General features: G+C 42.2%; 1 protein-coding gene across 6 annotated transcripts in view; it reads right to left on the bottom strand.

The window, feature by feature from the left end:
• TTLL11 (tubulin tyrosine ligase like 11) overlaps window positions 1–21,940 on the bottom strand; it is a 256,423-nt gene that overhangs the window by 191,783 nt on the left and 42,700 nt on the right. For all 6 annotated transcript variants that reach the window (XR_014081856.1, XR_014081857.1, XM_081588769.1 and 3 more), the window contains 2 exons: window positions 13,736–13,832; window positions 5,347–5,480 (listed from right to left, as the gene is read on the bottom strand). Coding sequence is in view for 4 of the 6 variants with exons in the window: in XM_081588766.1 (XP_081444892.1) it covers window positions 5,347–5,480; window positions 13,736–13,832 (231 nt within the window). In the remaining 2 variants the exon portion in view is untranslated. The remainder of the gene's footprint in view (window positions 1–5,346; window positions 5,481–13,735; window positions 13,833–21,940) is intronic.

The following is a 21,940-nucleotide window of genomic DNA, read 5'->3' as shown; positions in this document are numbered from 1 at the left end:
TGTCCATGGGATGTTTCCAGGTCAGAATACTGGAGTGGGTTGCCATTTCCTTCTCCATATATGTACCATATGAGTACATATATGATTTTTTCTTGTTGTTATTTAAATCCCTTTAAAATACAATAGATTGTTTAAACAAAAAAAAAATAATTTATTGTTGGGTCTATAATATATGTAAAGGTAAAATGTATGACAATAAAGCATAAAAGCCAGGAATGGGAAGATAGGAGTATAGTATTATAATGTTCTCATACTATAAGTAAAATGACATAGTATCATTTAAAAAATAGATTGTCATAAGGTAAAGATATATACCATAAATCCTAAAAGAACCACCGGAAAAAAAAAAAAAAAACCCAAAAGAATTAAAACTACAAAGCTAACAAAGGAAGTAAATAAAACTGATAAATTTCCATCCACACTGATGAGGAAAAAGAAAGAACATAGATTACAAATGTTAGGAATTAGAACTGACATCAGTAAAAATTCTTTAGATAGTAAAAGGATAAAAGGTAATATTATGATGACTTTATGACAATAAAAGTGAAAACAGAAAAAAAAGGACAAATTCCTTGAAAGATACAAACTGTCAATGCTTATTCAAGGGTAGATAATATGAATAGCCTATGTCTGTTAAAGAAATTGATTTTAAAATGTTAAACAAAGCATGCATTCCTAAGGCAAATTCTACTTCGTCATGACATATTATCCTTTTTATATATGATTGACTTTGACTTATTGAAATTTCATTTGGTATGTCTGAATCTATATTCATGAGGAATATTGGTCTGTAGTTTTTATTTTTTCTCTTTTGCAACATCTTGGTTTGACAGTGAGGTATTGGCTTAAAGATTGACAAGCACATTGATAGAATAGAATAGAGAATTCAGAAATGTACCCACACACACTTGAGTAACTATTTTCAACGTAAGTGCAAAAGCAGTGGGGGGAAAGGTTAGTATTCTCATCAAATGTTTCTGAAGCTGTTGGATATCTCATGTTAAAAAAAGTGAATCCATATCTCACATCCTATTAAAAAACTAACTCAAAACAAATCATAGACCTAAACTTAAAACTACAAACTTGGTGACAAAAACATAAGAGAATATCTTTGTGAACTTGGGTTAGGTAAAGATTCCTGATACATGACACCAAAAGTATGATCCATAAAGGAAAAAGTCAATCAATTGATTCATCAGATTTTAGAACTTGCTCTTCAAAAGATACTGTTAAAAGGATGAAAAGACAAGGCACAAACTGAGAGAAAATATTTGTAATTGGTATAGCTGATAAATATATATGTTCAAAATATACAAAGAACTTTCAAAATTCAATAGTAAAAATAACTCAGTTCTTAAAATGAGTGAAAGATGTGAATAGATATTTCATCAAAGTATACATTTGGATGACAAATAAGCACATGAACAGATGCACAGAATCATTAATAATTAGGGAAATACAAATTAAAACTAATGAGAAACCACTGCACATCTGTCAGGATGGCTGAAATTAAAAAGACTGACTATTACCAAGTGTTTGCAAGGATGTGGAAGAATTAGAATTATCATATGTTGCTGTTGGGAATACAAAATGGCACAACTATCTTTGGAAAACAATTGATAATTTCTTTAAAATTAAATGGACACCTACTCTGTGATCCAGACATTCTATCCCTAACCTTTTATTCAAAAGAAATTAAAACATATGTCTACACTAACACTTATACAGGAATGTTCATAGTATATTTATTTGTAACATTCTGTAACATCCAAACCTGGAATCAATAAAAAATATTCAGCAGCAATTGAAAGTATAAACAAACTGTGGTAAATACATTTAATAGAATACTGTTTACTAACAAGAGGGCTTCCCTGGTGGCTCAGATGGTCAAGAATCTGCCTGCAGTGCAGGAGAGCCAGGTTTGATCCCTGGGTCAGGAAGATCTCCTAGAGAAGGGAATGGCTACCCACTCCAGTATTCTTGCCTGGAGAATTCCATGGACAGAGGAGCCTGGTGGGCTACCATTCATGGGGTTGCAAAGAGTCAGACATGACTGAGGGCCTAACGCTTTCACTTTCACTGGTAAGAAGGAATTAATTATTGATGAAACTACAACATGATGAATCTCAAAATAATTAGGTTGAGTGAAAACAAGCCAGACTCTCCCACCCCCAAAACACATACAGAAAAGTATCTCTGTATGATTCCATTTATAGAAAATTCTAGAAAGTACAAACTAATCTTGACTGAAAACACATCCATGGTTGCCTGGTGATGGGAGGTAGAGGGCAGGGAGGAGAAGAACGAAAGGATTACAATAGAACATGACAAAACAGTCTGGGGTGATGGATATGCTCGTTATCTTGGTTGTGATGATGGTTTTACACATTTTTGCATGTATCAAAACATATCAAACTGCACACTTTAAATATTTGCAGTTTAACTGTACCTTAATTAGGACTTTTTTTTTTTTAAGTATGAGACAAATAGGCCATCTGCACAGTCTCAAAATATCTCCCCACAAGATAATGATTACAAAGGAAAAATAGTAACTGTACAGGAGAGAAACTTAGTAGATACTACCTTAACTAAGTGATCAAAATTAACATCACCAGAATTAAGACATCTTGGCATCCTGTGTCTCCTGACAGACTGTATTGAGAAGGTCATACTATTACAAAGATGCCAAGGTAATTCAATGTGGAAAATGACAATCCTTTCAGCAAAGAATGATGAAGCAACTGAATATCCATATGGGAAAAGTAAACTTCAATTTTAATCTCATGCTGTACATAAAAACTAACTTGAAATGGATCACAGGCATAAATGTAAGACTAAAAGTATAAAGCTCCTAGAAAAAACAAAGCATAAATTTTCAACAACCTTTAGTTAGGCAAGAGTGTCTTAGGCATCACACAAGAAGCACAAACTATAAAAGAAAAGAACTGATACATTCAATGTTATAAAAATTAAAAATAGGGAGCTCAAATCCGGTGCTCTGTGACAACCTAGAGGGATGGAATGGAGTGGGGGTTGGGAGGGAGGTTCAAGAGGGAGGGGACATAAGCAACTGCACATGTGCTCAGTCCTGCCTGACTCCTTGTGACTGCAGGACTGCAGCCTGCCAGGCTCCTCTCCAGGCAAGGATGTTGGAATGGGTTGCCGTTTCCTCCTCCAGGGGAACTTCTCCACCCAGGGACTGAACCCACAACTCCTGCATCCCTTGCATTAGCAGGTGGCTTCTTTACCACTGAGCCACCTGGGAAACCTGGACATAATGTATACCTATGGTTGATTCGTGTTGATGTTTGGCAGAACCCAATACAATATTGTAAAGTAATTATCCTCCAATTAAAAATTAAAAAATTAAAACATTTGCTCTTCCAAAGACAGAATTTAAAAGTGAAAATTCAAGGTTAAGACTGAAAAGCCAAGTGTGAGAAAATATTCACAATATATTAATACACATCACAATACATACACAAAAGAGTTGTATAGAAAGAACCTACAACTTAAAAATAAAATGCTAACAAAATGAGCAGAAGTTTGAATACACACCTAACAAAGGAAGATAGTCACAAGGCCTAAAAGCACAGGGCAAAGATGCTCAATATCTAGTCATTCAGTTCAGTTCAGTTCAGTCGCTCAGTCGTGTCCAACTCTTTGCGACCCCATGAATCACAGCACGCCAGGCCTCCCTGTCCATCACCAACTCCCAGAGTTTACCCAAATCCATGTCCATCGAGTCAGTGATGCCATCCAACCATCTCATCCTCTGTCATCCCCTTCTCCTCCTGCCCCCAATCCTTCCCAGCATCAGGGTCTTTTCCAATGAGTCAACTCTTCGCATGAGGTGGCCATGATAAGTCATTAGGGAGGTGTAAATTAAAACCATAAAGAGATACAATTATACAGGTACATAAGTGTCTAAAATTCAAAAGACTAACTATACCAAGTACTGGCAATGACACAGAACAAATAGAATTCAGGCACTGCTGGAGAGAGTGTAGAGTGGTCCAGCCACTTTGAAAAACAATTTTGCAATTTTTCACAAAGTTAAACACACACATACTATATGATCCAGTAATTCCACTCTTAGGTTTTACCCAAGGGAAATGAAAACATAGATCCACAAAATGACTTGTATATGATTAGTCATGGCAGCTTTATTTATAATATCTCCAAACTGGAAAACACCCAGATAAACATCCATTGGTGAATAGATAAACAAGTTGGGGTATATTCATCACATAACACTATTCAGCAACAAAAAAATACTAACTACTGATACAACAAACAAGGATGAATCTCAAAACCATAATTCTCAAAAAGAAAAAAAAAGAGTACATACTGTATGATCCCATTTATATAAATTTCTTGAACAGGCAATACTAATCTATAATGAGAATGCAGATCAGCGGTTACCTGGACTAGGGGTTGTGGGGATTGATGGAAAAAAGGCACAGAGGGACTTTTGGGGATGACAGCAATGCTCCTCTCACTTATCTGGTTTTGAAGACATAGTTGGTATCTCATTTAAACTCAGCCTTGCAGAATACTTAAATAACGAGTTGTAGAAATGGGACAGAAAGGTATTCCATGTAGTAACAATTGTCTGAGCAGATCAACAGAAGTGGGAAATTGAGGGGTGAGGATAGGCACCAGCCAAAATTTATTTTTTTAATTAACTGTAATTTAATTTGCATACAACAAACGCTCCCATTTTAAGTTATTAATTTGAAGAATTTTAAGAAATGTCTACAAACCCATGTAACCACCATTCCATAGAAAGCTGCTTTTTCAAAATTACCACTTCAAGTTGTTTTTCTTTAAGTGTTTGAGTATGGAATGGGTCACAGGAAAATTGATTCTGGAACAAGTTTAAAGCAGGACACTTAAACGGTTTGCCCCTCTGTTGGTCAGACCTACTCACTGGCCTTGAAACAGAGCCTGACCACCTATGTTTCACACCACGAGATGCCGGGGAGACCACACCTTTGGGATTCACCCAAACAGCCCCAGTCCACTTGTGGGCTCACCCGCCTGCTTCCGCTATGTCTCCCTGGCTCTTCAAATGCCCCGACTCGATGATTTAGCTCCTGATGACCATCCTCAGGCCTGTCTTTTGGTGTCAGGACCCACTTCTTCAGTTTACCTGTCATCCTATCTGTTCAACTCTGCAAGCTGCCCTGATCGCTGCAATATCTGCTATGTCCTGTTAAGACATACCCCGGGCCAGTCTCAGCTTCCTAGGGACCCCTTGCCCCAACTCCCAACAGACGTGACCCAGGATCCAGTTGCAGCCATCATAGCATCCATGGGTCACGGGGATGGGGTGCCACCTACCTGAGCCACAAAGAGCTGGAACTCGTCAGGCAGAATCCACGAGCGAGGGTAGAAGTTGTACTCCTCTGGAAAGAGATTCTGCATGATTCTCACGGCTCTGCTCAGCGTAATTTTCCGCACCATCTCCGTCATGCCTGGGGAGAAGAGAAGTTGTGGGGTTTCAACAACAGTGGGCCACTAGCTATAAAACAGCCATTACTGGGGACTTTTAAAACCACCCACCCGGCACATTCACTTTTTCAGACAGGATTTTAAAAAAAGGTATGAGTAGTTTCCCACAGCAGTGATTCATGGTTTGGAAAGACCTGCCAAATTAATGAAAAACTTGAGGGAATAGACAGATCTTTTTTTTCTCCTGGTAAAAATGAAGCATCAATTTGAAAGAATGAGTTTCCACCTAGTTTATTATTCCATTCTTTGTCAGCCCCCTAGATAACGAATAAAGGGAAGAATTTATATCTTGCACTTAAAACTTAATATCCTCTTTAATTTTGGGCCACCACACGTACCTCTGGGATTCTTTCCATCTTATACCCTGGAGAATATTATCTAGTGGACTCTGGCTACATTATGAGAAGCTTAATTAAGTTGCTTTGTTTTAATCTTTCATGAGTATTAAAGGCATAAAGTAGAAAAATATATACACCTTTCAGCAGAAAATCTGTCTCCTTGAAATCAGGACAGGAAGTAGAGAGGATATTACAGCATAATTTAAGGGGAAAAAATGGAAACCGTAGGAGTTCTTCAGTTATTTAAGTACTGACACTGACATTGATCAGATCGCATTAATTTGCCCAGAGGGAACAGAAAAGTCTCACTTATAAAACATTTTAAAAGAATGGTAGATTTTTTTCCTTGTAACATCTTTAGAAATGCTGACAAGAAAAGGAACTTAGTATACATCTTAGCAGATTTTAGGCAAATAGGTAAAAATTAAACTTTAGCATGCTTACTTCCTAAGGCAAATATCACTGCTCAGAAAAAAATAAAGGACACTAAAAATGGCTTTCACCCCAAAAGAGGCTTCACAGTTCCATTAATGACTTGAAATCTGCCAGCAAAGTAATTTTTACTAGAGAGTACAAAGTTCCACGTCAGCTTGGCATGTCCAAATTACCACATTCCAATGGGCAAAGTCAGAACGCATGAGGTTTCTCTAAACTCCCATATTCAGGAAGCCAAGGGTGAGTGTTTGAGAGTGAAGGTTTTAAGAATCTACTTCTTGCTTTCCCCAGCATATTAAAAAGAGCAATAAAAATCTAAAATGTCACAGCTTGAAGATGTCAGGTTCTTACTTCTTGTTTAGAAGGAGATAGGGAAGGATTAAGTAAGAAATAAAGGAGCTTTAAAGGTACTAATAAACTGTGCCCTAACACGGATTCTCTGATATTAGAGAAAACACTGAGGACTCTTTCGGAACTTCCTAAGAAATCGGTATGAGTTCAGAAAATTAGAGCTATTTCCTTTTATTCCCCTACAAAATTAGAAGTTTTGAGTTATAAACATGGGAGCTGAACACAAAGTACACAAAATTCCAACTTCTTGGAGACATTTTATGGTTGGATTTCAAGTTTTAGTTATGGTATTAAACTAAAACAGACTATAATACATAACTGTTACAGACTTCATAACAGACTGTAATACAGTGTGTGTGTGTGCTAAATCATTTCAGTCGTGTCTGACTCTTTGCGACCTTGTGGACTGTAGGCCTCCAGGCTCCTCTGTCCATGGGATTCTCCAGGCAAGAGTACTGGAGTGGGTTGCCGTGCCCTGCTCCACCAGATCTTCCGGACCCAGGGATTGAACCTGTGTCTCTTATGTCTCCTGCATTGGCAGGTGGGTTCTTTACCACTAACACCACCTAGGAAGACCCTATAATACAGCACCTTACAGCAAATATATGATGGGACAAATAGCGCTGGGGTGTTTTCCCTGTTTTAATGGCCATGTGACAGCAGGGAAGGTTTGCTTGCAGAAATCCCTCAGCCCGTGGAAGGACTCGCACAACACAAATACGAATGCTGTGAGTACAGGAGTGTGGTTCAAATGCTCCGGAGAAGTTCTATGAAAATCAGTGTCCAGCAAATTGAACAAACACTCATTTGAAATCTGTGATGGCTCCCTTTGTTATGTGGCTCGCCTACCCCCCACACACACAGCAGCTCACAGATCCGTTTTCTGAGTTTACGCTTGGATCTGTCTCCAGGTAGTTCTCTACAAACAACAGCCAACTTAAGAAGCCATCCCAACAAGCCATGGCTACTTTTCCCAGATGCTTCTGACCCGCAGGCTGTAGACAGCCCCCTCTAACCCTGCCTGAACGCCTGTCTCCAGGAGGCAGCAGTGTAGACCTCTCTCAATCCACTTACCACTGACACCTTTGGTCCTCCGCCATCTCTAAGCTGCGTTCTCACCCAGCGCTTTGGGAAAGTATCTCTGAGCCCCCGCTAGGCCCCAGGCGGGGGCTGCTAGCAGCCCCCGCCTGGGGCCACAGCTCAGAGTCAGATGTGGGCTGTGCCGTCACTCAGGAAGATGCTGACAAGAGTAGCTGGGTTTCTAGCTGGGCCAGAGCGTATGTTTCCAAAGTAAACATGTATAGAGGGAGGTCATTGCCAGACCCTGCTGGCTCCAGACTCTGCCTCCCTTCTCCAGGCAGCTGTAGCACCGGACCCCTACCTGTGACCCCTGCCCGAGGCTCTGGGACCCATTCTGACCTGAGGTAGAAGCTCTGGGTCCTACCACCAGCTCCCCTTTGCTAACACTGGGACCCTTCCTTCGTACTCCAGCTAGATAAGGAGGATATTTTTTAATTAATTTACTTATTCATTCATTGTGGTTGTGCTGGGTCTTTGTTGCTGCTCACGGGCTTTCTCTAGTTGTGGCAAGTGGGGGCCACTCTTTGTTGTGGTCCCTGGGCTTCTCATTATGGTGACTTCTCTTGTGGAGCATGGGTTCTAAGTGCACGGGCTTCAGGAGTTGTGGTGCATGGGCTTAGTTGCTCAAGGCATGTGGACCAGGGATAGAACCCGTGTCCCCTGCATTGGCAGGCGGATTCTTACCACTGTACCACCAGGGAGGGCCAGATAAGGAGGAGTTTAGCTATTTCTCTGAGGTGCCTTTGCTTGTCTTCAAATGTTGGTCACCTGTTCTTGGCTCCTGGTGCCTGAGTGGCTGCCTCAGCGATGCCTTTGCCCAATGTCTCCCATGTTCCTCCTCTCAGCGGAGCCCCTAAGCCTCCGCTGCAAGGGCTAGAGTCCTCCTGTGACTTGAGCCCAGGGGCTGGGCTCCTGCTGTCCAACCAGGTTCTCTTGAGGCTGACTGTCTACCTGGGCTTCTCAGGAAGGTCTGTTCTTAGATGTCCTTGTTGTGGCCATTCCCCTACTGGGTGGGAAATACCCCTCACTCAGGCTAGAGCGTCTCACTCAAAAGCTTGCCTCCTGCCATTGCTTCTGAGCCTGGGTTCTGCTGTCTGCCTCACTGCAGTCTCACGGCCTAGGGCGGTGGGGGTGGGGTGGGGGGTCTCAGCCCACTGGAGCTACACGTAAGTGTAACAGTCTGATCCTCCGGCCTGTCTACACAGACCTAGCTAACCCAATTTAAAAACAAAACATAATGTGAGCTATGTTGGGAGTACTACCTAATCCAAGTTTCATTTATAACAATAATTCTTGGCAAAAACACATCATGACCATCAAGCAGCAAACAATACTCTCAGATTCTGAAAAATACAGTAGCCTCTTAGCCGTTTCCTCTCTCAGCCACTGCACGCCCCCACTCAGCCACTCCCACCTGCAGTGCATCCCCTCTGGAATATCTTTCCAACTGCACGCCGGCCCGTGTCACTCTCTAGCTTGGAAATTTCTCAGTGGCTCCCCGTGACCTTGGTCCCTGCCTCTCACCTCCCCACTGCCCCATCACACATGACCCTTTCTAACGACCACGGGCCGCTTGCCCTTCACTGCACGAGCAACGTGCAAATCATTCTACAGCTTTGCACCACCTCTGCGCCCTTGTCTAGCATGAGGGTCAGGTCCATCCTGCCCTAGAGGCTCAGTTCACACTTACAATCCTCTCCCTCCAGGATCTCTTGCCCCACCTGCCCCCCAGGCAAATCTGGGTCAGGTCACGTGCCCTTGCTCCTTATTCTCACAGCACCCCAAGCTTCCTCTGGCATAGTGCTTTTCTTGTATTTGACTTCTCTCTTTAAGCGCTTTTCTCCTTGTCTTTATATCCCTAGCCCAGACCAGAGATTGGCAGATAGTTGCCCCCAGAGATCCCTCCCTGGGGCCCCCTCCTTCTCTGACAAAGTCCCCCCCTCATGGTGGGCTCTCAGGCGCCACCTGCCACATGCTGTCATATATCCCAGAGCCGGCAACTCAACAAAAGAAAAAACAAAACTCGTTGCTTGTAAAGTCGAGAATTGACAGTTCTGGGCTTTCTTAAGGCAAAGATCTTTCTAAATCAGATTATTTTTAGTAAAAGTCTTAATTGATCAGTTAAGATATAATAACACATCTTGAAGGAAATTGCCCACAGAAAAGTGGCTAAAATCTAGCGTGCTGACATGAACAAAATAAATTACTTCCATATGTGTATCCAAAAGTTTTCAGTTTATTCAGCATGTGAAGTGCTTATCCTTGCCTGGCACATCCACTGGAACTTGCTCTAAGTAATACATGATGCATACGAAATGCAGCTTTGGAATAACGCGATGTATCAGAGACAAAAGATAAGTGTGGACACCAAGCCGAGCACAGTTCTGGAATCGTCGCTAAGGATGCTGCTTTTCACAGGGCAGAGGGTGTGGCAGCGCTGGTCCACTGCCTAGAGGTTCCAGAGCCTTCTTTGTCATTACAGCTAATTAGCTGGTGTTAGTAAAGAGAATAATTCTATGTTCCTATCACTGGCACTTGGAATATGAGATGGGGTGAGTGTGCTTCTTTAGAATAAATGTTCTTTTTTTTGTTTGTTTTATCATTTTTTTTTATATAAATTTATTTATTTTAGTTGGGGGCTAATTACTTTACAATATTGTAATAGTTTTTGCCATACATTGACATGAATCAGCCATGGGTTTACATGTGTTCCCCTTCCTGGACCCCCCACCCACCTCCCTCCCCATCCCATCCCTCTGGGTCATCCCATTGCCCCAGCCCTGAGCCCTTGTCTCATGCATCGAACATGGAATGGTGTTCTGTTTCACATATGATAATATACATGTTTCAATGCTATTCTCCCAGAACGTCCCACCCTCACCTTCTCCCTCAGAGTCCATAAAATTGTTCCATGCATCTGTGTCTCTTATTCTGTCTCGCATATAGGGTTATCGTTACCATCTTTCAAATTCCATATATATGCATTAGTATACTGTATTGTTGTTTTTCTTTCTGGCTTACTTCACTCTGTATAATGGGCTCCAGTTTCATCCATCTCAGTAGAACCAATTCAAATGTATTTTTTTTAATGGCTGAGTAATATTCCATTGTGTATATGTACCACAGCTTCCTTACCCATTCGTCTGCTGATGGACATCTAGGTTGCTTCCATGGAAGAATAAATGTTCTTATATCACCTTTAATGAAATTAGTCCTCTGAAGGTAATTTTTCCTGTATTTCTATCTGCACCCCAAATGTTAAGCTATAGCGACTCCTTCCTTCCTGCTCTCAGCCATCAGATGAAGCAAGAGCAAATGGGCAAAATGTCAATGAAGCTCATTTGATGATTCATGTCTTAGGAACTCTGCCCTCATTCAGAGTTGCTTTCTTCCAAATTTTGTTCTCCCAATATCATAGTAAGTCCTGTTAGTGGCATTAAAATGTCATCTTTTTTTCAAAAAAATATTTATTTATTTTATTTGGCTGTGTCGGGTGCAGCACATGGCCTCTTCATCGCAGCTCATGGGCTTCTCTCTTGTGCGACATGGGCTCTAGACTGCACAGGCTTAGTTACCCCATGGCATGTGGGATCTTAGTCCCCAAACAGGGATCAAACCTTCATCCCCCAAATTGGAAGGACTCTTAACCACTGGACCACCAGGGAAGTCCCCCAAAAGTCATCTTTTATGAGCAGCCAGACAGAGAAAATAATAGCTATTCCATTAAAACCATGCAAGAACCCTGGCTGCAAGAGTCCTCCTGTCCTCGGACAAAGCCCTGCCTCCTCCGAGAACCGATCTGATCTTGAGTTAATTTTCTAGCTCTGTTCCCCAGGAAACCTCTAAAGGGGGAAAGTTAGCTCTGTGACTAGACAACAGAGCATATGGTTAAAATAATCATTTACTGGCATCTCGCGTAACTACCTGGTCAGGAGCCATAGCTCTGGGCTTTCCTGAGTGTAATGAATCTTGTAACTTAGCATGACCCTGGCGGGTACCTTGGAAGCTATGGTATGGAGGAGCTGCGTGGGCTATTGGCTCTTACAGGGTTTCTGAGTCAAGGCAGAGCCACAGCCACCAATATGGATCGTGTCTCCTTGCACCTGAGCTTTCACTGGAGGAGCCAAAGACTTAGCTCTGGAACCCTTGTAAAGACTCAACTAAAAAGAAATGCATGACATTGACTGGCTGGCAAGCTGTGCTTCCTGTCCTGTGTCCTTCCAAGTGAATCTGAGCCAAGGGGCCTATGAGAGTCTGTTGGCTTAGTTGAACCCCCCCCTCCAGCGGACATAGCATAACTTGCCACTGTATAATGTATGTATACTGGGCTTTCTGAGAGGTATTTTCTTAACCATGTGGCATGGACTGCCAAAGAAAAAGATCAGTTGATTCTCCTCTTAAAAATAAGCATAAATGAAACACTAGAGCAAACATCTTATAGTCAGGCAACTATGTAAAAATGATACACAAACATGATTAAGGTTTGGGAGGAAATAAATATAGAAAAGAATTGGACACAATTTAGCAACTAAACAATAATAAATAGAAATATTCACCTCATGGTTTCCTTCAATGAGGAATGGGATTCAGGGTGATGTTCTCTTTTTTTTAGTTTTTTTTTTTAATATGAACCATTTTTAAAGTCTTTATTACAGTATTGCTTATGTTTTTAGGTTTTGGTTTTTTTTGGCTGCAAGGCATGTGAGAATCTTAGCTCCCCAACTAGGGATCTAACCCGTATGCCTTCCATTAGAAGGCAAAGTCTTAATCACTGAACAGTGAAGTCCCTGTTCTTTTAAAAATTAATCTGTTACTGTGTTCTATATGGTTTGTGTCTTCTGTAAAAATTTCTGAAAATGAGTGGCACCTCTTTCGCTGAAATCATACCCTGATTAACCACATGTTCATTTCTCCTTACACACTCCCACTCACCTTAACCCCTCCTCTTCACTTAACCAATGGAAATAATGAATAGTAATCAGGGCAGAAGAAGGTGGTAGAGATTAAAAGGAAAAGGAGAAGTTATACGATAGGGTGGCTGGGAGTGGAGTGAGGAGGTCTCTTAGAATGTTGGCAGTGGCACTTATCCAGCACCAAGTCTCCCATGCAGTCTCACCAGACAATCATCGCACCAGATAATGCCCTCAGGGTATAAAGACAGAGGCTGTCCAAACCTCCTATTCCCAATGTGGAGATGCTGCATTTCGATTTTAAAACAGTACCTCCAAACATGACACTTAAAGGAAATGGCAACTGTGAATCCCATTTCTGGGACAAAGTCCCAGAATTTTAGTACCTCTGTCTCCTGCAAATTAATTAGAAATTTAAATGGTTTGAGTGTTTACTTATTTTAGTGCAACATGAAACTTTTATTAATGTTAGACTAACTCTGTAGGGGAAATGGTTCATTTTATTGCTTTAATGTCAGGCTTTCTCGTTCCCTGCGATGGGCATAAAACTGGGGCTGCCTCTGAGTTTCAGTCAGTCAGTGAGAAAGCAGTTACAGAGCACCTCAGGTGTGTCTAGAAGGGCTGCAGGAGCCACAGGAATCTACAGAGGTATGGGAGTCACGGACCCTCCCAGGAGCTCATGATCTACTAGGGAAAGCCAAACACATAGAGGTATTCAGAGTCCACATTCACTGAGTCATTGAAATGTTCCAGAAACTATGATGAGTTTAGAAATGGTCTATTTTTTTTTTCATTTTTAAAATATCATCCCTTCATGACACACCCATATTATATCAAAAACCCCAAAGTGAAAGTCATGTTCTTCCACCAGTGGAATTAGGCCAGAAGAGCTGATCTCTTCACATTTTGGAACTTCCAGTCTTAAAGCCCTTGGTGGGTTAAGTCCTGATCATCTTCCCTCCCAAGATCACAGCACGGTGGCAGCCATTCCCAATTAAGAGCCCTCCAGTTTGATCTCAAAACACTGTCATGTTTTTGTCCAAGAATGTACCCTAAGACTCAGCCCTAGACACATTTTTAAATGCCAGAAATAACAGTAGATACCTGGAAATTTGTTCACTTGACCGGAGAATATGTCATTGTCGTGAAATGAAACTCCATGCCAGTAGATGTCACAAGGCAAGCGTCGGCCAAATGGGAACTGGAAGAAAGAGGGGAAATGTGATTAACTACCGCCCTGAGTGTCTCTTCTGTACTGATTCCCCGCGCCCTGGCACACATCAGGTGATTGAATCCTTGTAACAAGCCTGTGAAGTTGCTGACATTCTTTCCCGTGTTACAGGGGAGGGAACAGACTCAGCCAGGCTAAGTAACGTTCTCAGGGTCATGACCACTGAGAGGCAGGGTTCTGATTCAGCATGGCTGGCACTCTACAAGTGATTTTACAGGCACCCATTCATTAGAATCCCCATAACCATTCGAGAAAGGATGATACGCATTTCACTGATGAGAAAATCGGGGCTGAGAGAGAGGAAAGGTAACACGCCCAAGGCTGCACAGAGCTGGTAATAGGCGGATCTGAATCCAGGTCTATCTGAATTCCAAACCATACTTCTCTTTCTCTGAAAACTGCAATGTGCAAACTGGTGCCCCTAAAACAAGTTCTCATAACCTCTCTCTCCTCTCTCTTTCTCAACACATACACACATACACAGTCCACAAGGGCAGGATGTATTCCCGGATGCCTAAAACTGTTCCTGGCATTCAACAAAGACTTTTTGAATGAATAAATGAACAAACCAGGAATAGTCCTCTGACTCATGATGAGATAACCAGATTCTCTCTTCCAGGAATATGGAAATCAGAGATGCCCAGCAGCCTCTGCCGGCCCTTGAACTGAAAGTGATCAAACGCCAGAGCCGGGCAGCTGTGCTTGGCCATGTGCACAGAGAAGCAAAGGCAGCCAGTCTACTAAGAGAGGAGAAAGAAGCAGGTGCAAAGAGAAAAGCAGAGATGAGGCCATGTGGCCCTGGCGACACAGATCAAGTGACCTCAGTTCCCAGGGCTTCTAGATCTTGGGCCCAGGCCCTTCTGAGCCCCACTGTCCCTTCTGTCCTTGGATCCTGTGAGGCAGTCTCATACCCTTAGAATACAGCCCCTTTGCATAAGCTAGAGGGTTTCGATTACTTGCAACCAGAAAATCCCTTGCTAAGACCAAAAGGCCTGCTCTTTCTATATCTTAGTTCCTCTCCCAGTTATCAACAAGCTCTGCATTTACACAATGTATTTTTTAAACGGGTCACTCGACCCTCCTTAAGGGAAAAGAGCGGGGACATGTTAGTTCATATTCAGAACCTACTTGTTAGAAGTCCGAATGAAGAGAAATATCAGCATATTAATTACAAGCATCCAATTTTCCCATCCTAAGACTATAGTTAATCAGAATTTTTATCCGCTCCAAGCTAAGAGGGTGAAGTTCCAATGAAAGAACATGGCGTTACCAATGAAATGGCAGTGACTCAACGCTTCCCAATGATTCCAAATTAAAATGAAGGCAAACAGACTCAAGCCCTTTACATCATTCACATTTTCTCAAAACTGTGCCAAAGTGAGGCATATGTTACACCCTCTATTAGCGTTAACAACTTCCATCTATAATTTACAGCACTTCACTCATTTTCTTTGCATCCAGTGGATTGAAGTTATTAATTCGGCAGTCACAAATACAAGGAGATACAACATATGTTATTGTCTTCCAGCTGTGAAGTACTAGTACAGAAGAGGGAAAATAGCTTGCAAGGAGGTTCCTCTATAAAGCATGCTATCCAAGCAACATTTACTACGATCTGGGTGTCTTTGCTGCCCACACCATGGGATCAACACCTGCTCCGCGTCAATGGATAACCTAGGAATCCTTATCACCCTTAGGATCACCTTGCAATCCTTGACACTTTCATGATTTCCAAGTCAACCTTTCATTCAGAGCCCTTAGCTCCTTCAGTTTTGAGAAACTGTCTTTTTCTAAATCAACTTATTCAATAACTTCTATGTGCCAGGCACTTTGCTTGGTGCTGAGAAAACAGAGAAACACGATATTAAGTAGGTCCCAGGATCTCATCTCTCAGGCTTCCCTGGTAGCTCAGTTGGTAAAGCATCTGCCTGCAGTGTAGGAGATGTGGGTTCAATCCCTGGGTCTGGAAGATCCCCTGGAGAAGAAAATGGCAAACCACTCCAGTATTCTTGCCTGGAGAATCTCATGGACAAAGGAGCCTGGCAGGCTACAGTCCATGGGGTTGCAAGAGTCGGACACAATTTAGCAACTAAACCACCAAACCAGCATCTCATAATCCTATGTCTTTTTAAGATCTTTTTAAAAAAACTGTTTAAACAGCTAACATCATACTCAATGGCAGAGAAGGCAATGGCAATCCGCTCTGATACTCTTGCCTGGAAAATCCCATGGACGGAGGAACCTGGTAGGCTGCAGTCCATGGGGTTGCTAAAAGTCGGACACAACTGAGCGACTTCACTTTCAATTTTCACTTTTCACTTTCATGCATTGGAGAAGGAAATGGCAACCCACCCCAGTGTTCTTGCCTGGAGAATCCCAGGGACGGGGAAGCCTGGTGGGCTGCCGTCTATGGGGCTGCACAGAGTCGGACACAACTGATGCGACTTAGCAGCAGCAGCATGCTCAATGGTGAAACTGAAAGCTTTGCTTCTGATATCAGGAAGGAGACAAGGAGACTCACTTTTGCCACTTTCTATTCAACATGGTATTGGAAGTTCTAACCAGAGCAATAGGAAAGAAAAAGAAATAAGAGACATCCAGATTGGAACGGAAGAAGTAAAATTATCTGTTTGCAGATGATATGATCTTATATGTAGAAAATTCTGAAGATTACATATACACACACACAATAAATGAACTCAACAAAGTTACTAGATACAAAATCAATACACAAAAAATCAGTTGTTTTTCTATATACTGACCATGAACAATCCAAAAAGAAAATTAAGAAAACAATTCAATTTACAACAGCATCAAAAAGAATAAAATAATTAGGTATTAACCAAGGAGGCAAAGACTTGAACACTAAAAATTACAAAATGTTGCCAAAAGAAATAGCAGACACAGATAAGTGGAAAGATATCCCATGTTCAAGGATGAGAAGGCTTCATATTATTAAGATGTCAACACTACTCAAAGTGAGCCTCAGATTCAATGAAATCCCTACCAAAATTCCAGCGACTTTTTTTTGCATAAATAGAAAAATCCACCTTAAAATTCATATGAAATATCAAGGGATCCCAAATAGCCAAAAAATTTTGTAAGTATCACACTTTCTGATGCCAAAACTTATAACAAAGCTATAGTAATCAAAACAGTGCATAAAACAACAATGAGATACCGCTGCACACCTTAAAATGCCCAAAATCCAAAACACTAATAACGCCAAGTGCTGACGGGGGTGAGGAGCAACAGGAACATTCATCTATTGCTGATGGGAATGCAAAATGGTACAGCCACTTTGGAAGACAGTTTGGAAGTTTCTTACAAACCTAAACATACTTTTATCATATGATCCAGCAATTATGCTCCTTGGAATTATTCAAATTAGTTAAAAACTTATGTCCACAAAAAAGCCCTCTATGTAAATGTTTATAGCAGCTTAATTCATAATTGCTAAGGCCTGGAAACAACAAGTTGTCCTTCAGTAAGTGAGTGGATAAATAAGCCATAGTACAGTTAGGCAATGGAATTTTCTTTAGTGCTAAAAAGAAATGAGCTATTGAGCCATGAAAAGACATGGAGGACCCTTAAATGCATATTATTAAGCAAAAGAAGCCCATTTGAAAAGGCTATATACGGTATGATTCCAGTTATATGACTTTCTGGAAAAGGCACAACTACGGAGACAGTGAAAGGATCAGTGGTTGTCAGGGGTTAGTCTTAGGAGGGATGAATAGGTAAAGCACAGATTTTTAGGGCAGTGAAACTACACTATCTCATACCACAATGGTGACTTCATGCCACTATACCTTTCTCTAAAGCCACAGAATGTACATCACCAAAAGTGAACATTAATATAAATTATGGACTTCGGATGATAATGATCTGCAACAAAGGTTCATTGATTTTAACAAACCTATCACTTTGGTGTGGGATTTTGATAGTGCATACATGAGGGCAGTGATTATATGGGAAATCTCCATCCCTTCTGCTCAGTTTTGCTGTGAACGTAAAGCATCTCTAAATTAAAAATAATAAAAATAAATTAAAAACAGTGTGGTACTAGCATAAAGACAGGGTTATAGACCAATGGAATAAGACAGAGAATCCAGGAAAAAACCCTCCCATATATGGTGAAATGATTTTCAACAAAGATGACTATTTATTTGCAGAAGGAGAGTCTTTTCAAGAATTGGTGTTGGGAAAGCCAGATATCCACATACAAAAAGATGAAGCTGGACCCTTACCTTACACCATAGACAAAAATTAACTCAAAGTGGATCAAAGACCTAATCATAAGAGCTAAAGAAATGAAACTCTTAGAAGAAAATAGAGGTAATAAGTTTCATGATGTTGGACCTGGGAATGATTTCTTAGACATGACACTAAAAGCATAGGCAACAAAAGAAAAAATAAATAAAGTGAAAAGAAATGTTAGTCACTCAGTCATGTCCAACTCTTTGCGACCCCATGGACTGTAGCCCACCAGGCTCCTCTGTCCATGGGATTCTCCAGGCAAGAATACTGGAGAGGGTTGCCATTTCCTCCTCCAGAGGATCTTCCCAACCCAGGTATCGAGCCCAGGTGTCCAGCATTGCAGGAAGATTCTTTACTGTCTGAGCCATCAGGGAAGCCTCAACTTCATCAAAATTAAAACTTTTGCATCAAAGGACACTGTCAGCAGAATATAAGGGCAGCCCATGGAATGGGAGAAAATATTTGAAAATTATAAATCTGATAAGGGATTAATATTTAGAATATATTTTTAAAGACTCCTACAACTCAACACAAACAACCCAATTTAAAAAATGGGCAAAGGACTTGAATAGACATTTCTTTATGTCTATTCAAGAGAAGATATACAGATGGCAAATAAGCACATGAAAAGATGTTCAACATCACTAATTATTAGGAAAATGCAAATTAAAACCACTTCACATCCATTAGGAAGACTATTATAAAGATAATAATACAAAGGAAATAAGTGTTGATGAGGATGTAGAGAAACTGAAACCCTTGCACAGTGGGAATGTAAAAATCGACTGGGGAAACAGAAATTACCACCTGATTCAGCAATTTCTCTTCTGAATATATACCCAAAAAGAATTGAAATCAGGGACTCAAAGAGATATTGGTACAGCAAATGTTATAGCAACATTATTCAAACAGTCAAAACGTAGAAACAGCCCAAGTGTCCACTGACTATCTATAGTGGGTAAACACAATGTGGAATACAGGCACACTGTAAGATCACTCAGCCTTAAGAAGGAATGAAGTTTTGACACCTACTACAACATGGATGAACCCTGAAGACATTACACTGTCAAGCAAGTGAAACACAAAAGGACAAACACTGCTTGACTCCACTTTTGTGAGGTAGCTTGTTGTTTTTGTTCAGTTGCTCAGTCGTGTCCGATGCTTTGTGACCCCATGGACTGCAGCACGCCAGGCTTCCCTGTCCTTCACCATCTCCAGGAGTTTGCTCAAACTCACATCCACTGAGTCGGTGATGCCATCCAACCATCTCGTCCTCTGTCGTCCCCGTCTCCTCCTGCCCTCAATCTTTCCCAGCATCAGGGTCTTTTCCAATGAGTCGGCTCTTCGAATCAGGTGGCCAAAGTATTGGAGCTTCAGCTTCAGCATCAGTCCTTCCAGTGAATATTCAGGGTTAATTTTCTTTAGGATAGTGAGGTAGCTGCTGCTGCTGCTGCTAAGTCGCTTCAGTCGTGTCCGACTCTGTGCGACCCCATAGACGGCAGCCCACCAGGCTCCGCTGTCCCTGGGATTCTCCAGGCAAGAATACTGGAGTGGGTTACCATTTCCTTCTCCAAGTGAGGTAGCTAGAGGGGTCAAATCCAGAGCAACAGAAAGTGGAATGGTGGTTTCCAGGAGCTTTGTTGTTGTTTAGTCGCTAAGTCATGTCCAGCTGTTTTAGGAACCCCATGGACTGTAGCCCACCAGGCTCCTCTGTCCATGGGATTCTCCAGGCAAGAATACTAGCAAGAATACTGGAATGCCATTTCCTTCTCCAGGGGATCTAACTGACCCAGAGATCGAACCCAAGTCTCCTGCACTGCAGGCAGATTCTTTATCACTGAGCCACCAGGGAAGCCCATTCCATGAGCTAGGGGGAGGGAAAAGTGGGGAGTTATTGCTCAATGTGTACAGAGTCTCAATTTGGGAATATAAAAAGAGTCATGGAGATGGTTGGGAGTGATGAATGAACAACACTGTGAATGTATTTAACACCACTGAACTGTACACTTAAAGATGGTTAGGATGGCCAGTTTTATGTTATATATATTTTACAATAAAATGACAGAGACAAAACTGTCTGCTTAACACCCCACCCCACCCACCCCAGGCTAAAGGGCCATTCGTAGCTCTACTAGGACTCTCTGGAGCCTGGCACACTGCGTGGATTGTCACAGGCAAATGAAAACTGACAAGTGCCTCTCAGATTCCTCACTCCCCATTTTTCTCAAGTTCATTGCCATCCTCCTGGTTACCTGGGTTCTAAACCTGGGAATTATCTTCCCTTTTCTCTTCTTCAAACCCTTTTGGAAAAAGCACTGGATTTGGGGGTCAGAAAGCCTGAGAATCCCACACTTGTCTCTGTTCACTTACCAACTTTAAGAGCTCAAGCAACCAGAACCTCTGTTCTGTGTTCTTGGGAGACTGAGATGAAAAAACCACCAGGTACCGACAGGGACCAAACAAGATAATGGAAACGAAAACGCTTTGTAGGCGTCAAAGAACAATGCAAATCTGAGCTCATCATTAACTGTTTTACCTGTTAAGTGTTAAGCACCTACTTAGTGGCACAAAGTGTCTCAGATGCCAAAGGCACAAGGGAACACGTCTGTCTTCCTGGGGCACACAGTCAGTCTGTGGGGAGAAAGCGTTTTTGAAAGTGTCAGTCATTCAGTCATGTCCGACTCTTTTCAACCCCATGGACTGCAGCCTGCCAGGCTACTCTGTCCACAGGATTCTCCAGGCAAGAATACTGGAGTGGAAAGGTTGAATCAAAGTCAAAGTCACACCAGTGTATCACTACAAACCATGGTAAAGGCTGTGAGATGAGCCCTAGAGAGCAAGAGAGCACAGGGGACTGAGCAGATCCGGGGAGTAGGAGAAGCGGACCCCGAGTCAGGAGGCCCCAAGTCCACCAGCCAACACCTGGCTGGCCCAGTGTCATCATCAACAGGGCCTCTTTTCGCTTTCGAATATATCCTAGTTTGGGCAACAAATTAAATGGTCATCCTATTCCTAAGACAGGGCTATTAGAGCTGAGGCTGGGAGGAAGATCAGATAGAAGATGGGGAGGAAGCGTGTTCCAGGCAGAGAGGACAAGCGTGTGAAAGCCTAGGGCAGGACTGACCAGGGCACACTGGAAAGCCCACAGGAAGGTCAGTGTGGCTGGAGCACAGAGGGCGAGAGGAAGGTGTGTGAGGCCAGGCTGAAGACTGGGGCAGAGACCACCCACGTGGGCCTGGACCCTGGTGCGCAGTGGAACAGTAAGGAGGTCCTGGGGGAGGAGGATGAACCCGCTGAGCAGAATGAGTAAGACGGACTGAGAGAGACAGCATGAAGCCTAAACAGCCAAGGGGAACAGTGGCTGGGAGGTCAACCAAGATGGGAACTTGGACATGATAACATGGAGAGCCTCAGAGCCACGTCAGCACACAATGATCTCCATGCTGATCGATTCAGCAGGCACCACGCTTACATTGGAAGGACTGATGTTGAAGCTGAAGCTCCAATACTTTGGCCACCTGATGCAAAGAGCTGACTCATTTGAAAAGACTCTGATGCTGGGAAAGATTGAAGGCAGGAGGAGAAGGGGACGACAGAGGATAAGATAGTTGGATGGCATCACCGACTCAATGGACATGAGTTTGGGTAAACTCCGGGAGTTGGTGATGGACAGGGAGGCCTGGCGTGCTGCGGTCCATGGGGTTGCAAAGAGTCAGACACAACTGAGCAACTGAACTGATGCTTATAACTGGTCTGCCCTGTTAAGTATTTCATGTGTAACCCTGACCCCCGCATAACAGTGTGAATTTCTAGCACCA

Source organism: Giraffa tippelskirchi, chromosome 4 (genome assembly GCF_054371585.1).
Source record: "Giraffa tippelskirchi isolate mGirTip1 chromosome 4, T2T-mGirTip1v1.2.pri, whole genome shotgun sequence".
Taxonomy (NCBI): domain Eukaryota; kingdom Metazoa; phylum Chordata; class Mammalia; order Artiodactyla; family Giraffidae; genus Giraffa; species Giraffa tippelskirchi.
The sequence above is the reverse complement of the archived record's forward strand: the minus strand, read 5'-3'. Positions and strand labels throughout refer to the sequence as shown.